Below are 7,434 nucleotides of genomic sequence, written 5' to 3'. Positions count from 1 at the left end.
TTATCTTCTCTCCCCGCCCACTTCAATGGCGGTTTCCCGCTTCTGTCTTCTTCCCCGCCTAATGGCGGCTTCCCGCGTTTCTTCCCTAGCGGGAGGGGTACACTTTCCCCACGGGCGACGGCCGCTGGCTTTCAGGTTCACAGCCTGCGTGTCGGCTTCAGTGCTTTCCCTTTTCTCGGCAGGGCAACCGGCGCTGGGTACACCCCGTTGACGGCGAACAGTTTCAGCCGCTGGGCTGGCTCTCGCTCAGTTCCCCTTGCTCGGGCTCTGTCTCTCTCCCGCTCGCTCGGCTCTACCGGCGCTGGGTACACCCCGTTGACGGCGAACAGTTTCAGCCGCTGGACTGGCTCTCGCTCAGTCTCCCTTGGTCGGCTCTGCCTCTCCCGCTCGCTCGGCTCCCAATCGCGCCTCCCAGCCCTCTCGCAGTCCGGTGCTTCCCTCCCCAGCTGCGGCTGAGTTTTTATATCTTCCCGCGCCTACGCTCCCGGTCGCAGCGCTTCGTGGCTTCGGTCGCTGCCCGGCCTTTTTCGCCGGTCGCGGTCTAGCTGTCTCACGACGCCGTTGCGTCCCCAGCCTGTCTGTACCGCGGCTTCCTTGCTCCACGCTGCCCCAGTCTCAGCGCCTCTGGGCCCGACTTCTGTCCGGCTCCTCTCCCCCTTGACCGTGGTCGAGTGCACCGCCCTTATCCTCCGGTTATTCTTTTTACTTTTCCCTTACTCACAGTCACCGTGGCCGGCTTGCTTCTCGTGCTGATCGGCTCACTCCTCACCGTGGCAGAAGGGACAGTCAGTGCCTGTTGCTGATGGAAGTCTTTGTCTCTGAATTCTTCCTCCTTTCCAGCTCTGCAGACTCGAGTTTTCTCCCAGCAGAATGACGAGGGCGGTTGCCTCTTCTCGACGCTCGTTAACTGCATCGGAAGTATTGTTGCCGCAGGGTACGATCGGACTCGTCGCCACTGTAAAGTCTGTGGGTTGTTTAGTTGATTAATACACAGACTACCAGAGTAACTTAAAACAGGACTTTACTATTCGAAGGTCAGGGCGAATCTGCCAAATAAATCCTGACACAGCACTTATATACCGGTGTGGTCACCGTCGGTATTACAGTATACAGAAGCCAACAAAGTAGTGCCACACCTAAAATAGTTCTCTTAAAGGTGAACGGTTACATACAATGGCTTTCTTAAAGGTAGACGGATACATACACTACACTTCTGACTACTGTAGTCACATAAGGGTTAATTCCATGACCTCAGCTGGAAGTCATGCTTGCAGGGAGGGATGCTGGGGCCCCATCTTCAACCAACACTCCCTTTGAGTGTGGCTGTGCTGCTGGGAGGGCAGGATCTTGGAATTACCCCTAAGTGTATTTGGAATCAACTGTACCTATGAAAACTGCCCACTTCAAACAGTGCCAGCACCTGCAGCACAGAGCAAATGGTATTTGTTTTAACGGTGTTCATCATTTACAATGTTAGTACAGTCATTTTCAAGATTTACCTTACTTGAGCAATAAACGCTATATTACAGATTTAGCTACTATACAAGATATATTTTTTGTAAATAGCCTGCAGCAATGGGTAAAAATACAGGACTTTCAAATCTGTACTGGCAGTATCTTAGTCACAAGTACATGCCTACAGTACAACTGTTCAGGGCCACAGCTGGGAGTTTTTCTTTTATATAACGAGTGATATAAACATAAGGTACAGCCAGAGACAACTGTAAAAATATCAGTTGTTTCACAAAATGATTCTCTATGGGATTTATAAAAGAGCTATCCTAAAGCTTGTCCTTATACTGAAATTGAGATTTTCCTTTTTTGTTGAATTTTCCCATTGTGAAATCTCTTCCATAAGTACTGATGCTCATATCAGTGACTTGTATAATAATTATTTACACACACATATATATATATACACACACATAAAGATCATTCTTCCTCCATATTCACATACAATGTTAATGTGTAAATAACATACCTGTTGCAAATAAATTACTATTTGCTTTTGGAAAAAATCTGAGTCCGAAGTCTCCATTATTTAGCTCATTAACCAATCAATGGAAAGCAATTTGTTCAGACATAAAATGCTTACTTTTCTTTGAATCTTTTAATGACACTTAATGAAAGCCTTCATTCCTGTTAAGCTACAGGATACAACCAGGCTGTACCATGGTGACTTTATCTCTGGAATGGAGCTTCACTTTTTACATCCGCATCAGGAATAGTTGTATTTTAGCTAACCATTTTGTTATAGCTGAGCCAAACTAGTTTGTATTTGGTTTCATCTTACGGAGCCAATTACTGCCACAGTGAAATGCAGTAGCAAAGAAGCTTTTATTTTACAATGAAATTTGTGAGATTTTTCATTTGGGATTCTTTTTGCTGATCAGCATTTTATATCACAAAAGATGTGGTGGTAACATTGAAATAGCTTGCGTAATGTTGTAAGTTAATAGGAACCCTGGAGTAGACCTGCTCTATTCATACATGTCAGGAGCACTTTCAGTTCCATGTGTTGCAATATCAATAATGAATTCCCTGCTATTTCCTAGTGTTCCAACAAACCATTTGTATCAGTAGCTGCAGAATGAAACAGAACAAAATAGTAAATTGTAGCACCACTAACACCTATTTGATTTTTATATTTAATTTACAAAACTATAAAAGAAAAATTTTAGTGTTTCTTCTTTTGCCTGAAAGCTGATTAAGTAAATTATCACGAAGTTTTGCAATTCAGCTTAGACTGGAGTTCCTCTGCTGCAGAACGGTCACATTAATTCACTGCACGATTCTCCACAGTTTCATATCTACATCCCACAGATTCATCCCGGTGGTATTGAAGGTCCACTCTGTCACAGCAAGCTGCCAAAGGAGATGCCAGCTAGGAGCCATTATCAAATGAAGCTGAAAAAAAAGAAACAGAATGAATGAACCTGACAGCAATAAGGCATAAATTTCTACTTAATTCTTGTATTTGTTCAGTTAGTGTGTAAGTTCACTGAACAGGGAATCAGTTGCACACTGTGATGCGACTACTGAGGCACATATTCTGATCACCTATCTCTCATTTTGCTTGCAATCATCTCCAGCTTTTTTCCAACCTGAATGATTCATACTGAAGAATGGTTCCAAAGGTATTTGGAATTTTCCCTATGGCTGTCCTTCAGGTATGAACCTAGGTAGAGTATTTTCAGGCTATCTGACCATGGGAGTGTATCATGCCAACCCTGACCCTGTCCTCACCCAACATCAACACATATACACTTTCTAGCAGTGGTCACAGGATAGCAATCAGGAGTGGAAATCTTAGCTCTCCCTAGTTTGAGGTGAACTGTAGCACCTTTGGCGAGGTCACCTAACTCAACACAGATCGGGGATCAAACCACACCAGGCTATGCATTTACCCACTTAGTCATCAGGGGTGGAGTTTGCAGTTCCCAATGCCTATTATGATCTTGGGCTTTCAGGATTCAATGTTGCATATCCCACGAATCCACATTGGGAATCAGCATTATTATTTATGCACATAGGAAAAGGAACTGTGCTTTTGATCCACTAAAACTTTCAGAGGAGGGGGGCAAACAGAGGCAACATAATAATTGTGCTTTTTTAAACATTAAAAAAATCAATATCATGATTCCTCTCTGGTCAGCTCTACATAATTTGCCTTCAGCTCCAGCACCATCATTCGTATTCAGCACATTCTGAAATGACTAATTGCAGACTAGAAAGTAACACAGTCACACATCCACTTTCACAATGCACAGTAACAGGTTATCATTAACAAAAATAATGTACAGTCAGTAACATACCACTAAGCACATTCTTCCCCTTCCATTTTTAACTTTTAACTTTAACAGTCTGAAAGAATCAAGAAGATTCCACCATCAAAAAACAGGGTAATCAAATCAGAGCTGTTCATTTTGCAGCAATATAAACACTACTCAGAAAGCAGTGAGTGCCCAGTGTGTCGTTACCAAGATGAGATAAGAGTTTTGAAGAAATTATTCCAGCTTCTGGAAATGCATATTCAGCCTCTACAGAGGATACAACAGCACTCACAGAGCTGGGAGCGTACATCACAATAATCGGGTGTGGAGAATAGCATGCCTGTCATGCAGCCCAACTGTTTTTCTATCCATTAATGCCATGTAACAGGTGTGCTATCCTCTGTGCCCAATATGCACAACTGCCATGTGCTACTTTGTAATGATTGGAGGCCTGTGTCTGACCACTGCTTACTTCACCACTGCCTAAAAAACTGTTGGCGTTGGGCATGGCAGAGGCAGATGACAGTGAATCAAATGCGTAATTTCCCAGCTGTAACTGCTGCTTCACTGGCAGTGTTTCTGTTTCTGTCAGATTCTTTAGCATTGGCACTGTCGCAGTTGCAGTACCTGCAGGCGTTGTTGTCCTAGAGACAAACTCAGACACACAGAAGAGCCTTCTCCATCAATTACTCCAACAATGAAATGCACAACTTTTCCATGACAGAAGGTGTAAAGACGAAGAAGAAACAACTTCTAGGTTCTGCAGCAGTAAAGTTCTTAGATTGATGCTCTGTTATCTCGCAGGAGCTTTGCCAGTAGATGTATTCAGAGCATCCAAGTGGCTGACCAGAAAGTTTATGGCAGCAACAGCTACAAGAAAGTTGGCATCTCTATGGTATAAAGACTCTACTCTCAATTTAATTATTTAAATCACAACTATTTCTATTTCAGAAACAAAGAACATAATTAAAAGATTTTGTCCATAGTTGTCCATTGTATTCACAGAGCTGATTGATTTATGCTAGCCACATACTGTAAATACTAATACAACATCACTTGTGTGGTTTACCAGGGATCAATCCCTACGCTTCGAGCCTGACTATCCTTCTGCAATAAGATCATTTTTGCATTTAGACAGAGAAAAAAATGGGGGAAGAGAGAGGGGGAGACACAGACAGAGTGTGTGAGTGAAAAAGAGAGAGAGGGAGAAAAAGTGAAAGAGTGCTAAAGTGAAAAACAGAGACAAAAAGAGAGACAGACACAGAGGGTTGGATTTTGTCATTGGGGCGGGCTGGAGTCGTGTCATCCGCTTTTCGTGTTATCCACCCGATTCCAAATCGATGTGGGAGAATGATGCGATTTTCACATAATTGGGCAATTGAATTCCAGCGTGTGGGAACCCATGACCCAATTAGTTTTTTCAGTCTGAAACTCGTCTCCGATGAAGTCATCATTGCTGCTGCATTTAAGGTCTGCAAGAAGCCTTGCTTCTTCTGCAGACTGCCAACCTTTTGGTCTTTGCAGTGAGAGGGACCTGGAGGCAGAATGAGTAGCAGGAGACCTAAATCTGTTCCCAGATTTGATGACGTCACCCTGCAAGCTTTGGTGGAGGGAGCAAGAGCAAGTAAGGAGGTGCTCTTCCCTTCTTCAGGGAGGAAGAAGCCTCCCCAGCATACGAAGGCTGTGTGGATCCAGGTTGGCCCAGGAGGTCAACTCATTGTCAATGATCCGCAGAACCTGGCTTCAGTGCAGGAAGAGGTTTCATGACCTTCTGCGCACTGGAAAAGTGAGTATGACTTTCCCATCACCCTCACTCTGATCCCCATTGCCTCTTCTCACCAGCACTCAGCTTTAGCAACTTCTTCCTCAACATTGACACTGACATCCCTGCACCCTTACCCATTCCCTCTCTCTCTATGGTCACATTCACCTAACTATTCGACTATGCAGCCCTCACACTCCCTATCACTGTGATGCTATGAAAAACACAGGGAGGGCCCTTGGTCTTGCCAACTCACTCCATCTTTGTCTCCTTCTAACCATCAATGATATGGATTCTCTACACTCACTCCTTCATTCTCACTCAAACTCCACTTGTCTCCCTCATTGCAGGGAAAGAGAGCTCACAATAAGAGGGAAAGAGCGAGGAAAGTTTGCAGATGATACTAAGATGGGGGGGAAAGTAGTGAGTGAGGAGGACATAAAAAACCTGCAAGGGGACATAGACAGGCTAAGTAAGTGGGCAGAGATTTGGCAGATGGAATACAATACTGGAAAGTGTGAGGTTATGCACTTTGGCAGGAAAAATCGTAGAGCAAGTTATTTTCTTAATGGCAAGAAACTTGAAAGTACTGAAGTACAAAGGGATCTGGGGGTCCTGGTGCACGAAACTCAAAAGGTTAGTATGCAGGTGCAGCAAGTGATTAAGAAGGCCAATGGAATGTTGGCTTTCATTGCTAGGGGGATAGAATATAAAAATAGGGAGGTATTGCTTCAGTTGTACAAGGTATTGGTGAGACCGCACCTGGAATACTGCATACAGTTTTGGTGTCCATACTTAAGAAAAGACATACTTGCTCTCGAGTCAGTACAAAGAAGGTTCACTTGGTTAATCCCGGGGATGAGGGGATGGACGTATGAGGAGAGGTTGAGTAGATTGGGACTCTACTCATTGGAGTTCAGAAGAATGAGAGGCGATCTTATTGAAACATATAAGATTGTGAAGGGGTTGGATCAGGTGGATGCGGGGAGGATGTTCCCGATGATGGGTGAAACTAGAACTAGGGGGCATAGTCTTAAAATAAGGGGCTGCTCTTTCAAAACTGAGATGAGGAGGAACTACTTCACTCAGAGGGTGGTAGGTCCATGGAATATGCTGCCCCAAAAAGCTGTAGAAGCTACATCATTACATAAATTTAAAACAGAAATAGACAGTTTCCGAGAAGTAAAGGGAATTAAGGGTTACGGGGAGCGGGCAGGAATTTGGACATGAGTCTAGGTTCGGATCGGTCATGGCCCTGTGGGTAGCGGAATGGGCCCAGGGGCCGTGTAGCCTGATCCTGCTCCTAGTTCGTGTGTCTAATTCTGTTAGATTCAGGAGATGTTTCTGTGATAATAGATTGGCGGTTAGGATCAGATCAGCCATGATCTTATTGAATGGCGGAGCAGGCTCGAGGGGCCGATTGGCCTACTCCTGCTCCTATTTCTTATGTTCTTATGTTCTTATGAGGGCCACCCTCAGTAGCCCACCTCACCCCTTGGGAGGAGGCGGTCCTGGAGATCGTGGGACTCGAGGACGATGCGCAAGTGGGGGACAGACAGACGGGTGCATCAGAGAAAGCTGGTGACAAAATAGTTTTTCATCTCTCTCATTGACATTGCATGAGTCGCTGATAATGATTCTGAAGCTTTAACAGATGGACTTATGATCATCTGCAATATGCAATGTGCATGTAACCTTGGTCTCACATCTCTGACTCTTTCCTTTACTCCCCCACAGGACCATCGCAAGCACCCCTCCCCACTATCCAGGAGGAACAGCCTGAGCCTCCAGACTCCTCAGAGGAAGCTGCAACCTCTGAGAGCGCAGCGTCAGCAGAATTCAGCCAACCCAGCACCAGTGCAGACACTCACACCTCAGTGGGACCATCGCGAGATAGAG

General features: G+C 44.9%; 1 protein-coding gene across 1 annotated transcript in view; it reads right to left on the bottom strand.

The window, feature by feature from the left end:
• Positions 1–1,167: 1,167 nt before the first annotated feature.
• Positions 1,168–7,434, bottom strand: part of LOC147108699 (sterile alpha motif domain-containing protein 10-like) — a 147,149-nt gene continuing 140,882 nt past the window's right edge. Inside the window, exon 5 of the mRNA XM_086005428.1 lies at positions 1,168–2,907. Coding sequence (XP_085861554.1) covers positions 2,885–2,907 — 23 coding nt within the window. The 3' untranslated portion in view covers positions 1,168–2,884. The remainder of the gene's footprint in view (positions 2,908–7,434) is intronic.

This window comes from Somniosus microcephalus, chromosome 13 (assembly GCF_052327205.1).
Source record: "Somniosus microcephalus isolate GS21.2 chromosome 13, FLI_Smic_1.0, whole genome shotgun sequence".
In the NCBI taxonomy this organism is placed as follows: domain Eukaryota; kingdom Metazoa; phylum Chordata; class Chondrichthyes; order Squaliformes; family Somniosidae; genus Somniosus; species Somniosus microcephalus.
Note: the sequence above shows the minus strand (reverse complement) of the source record. Positions and strands in the feature narration are given on the sequence as shown.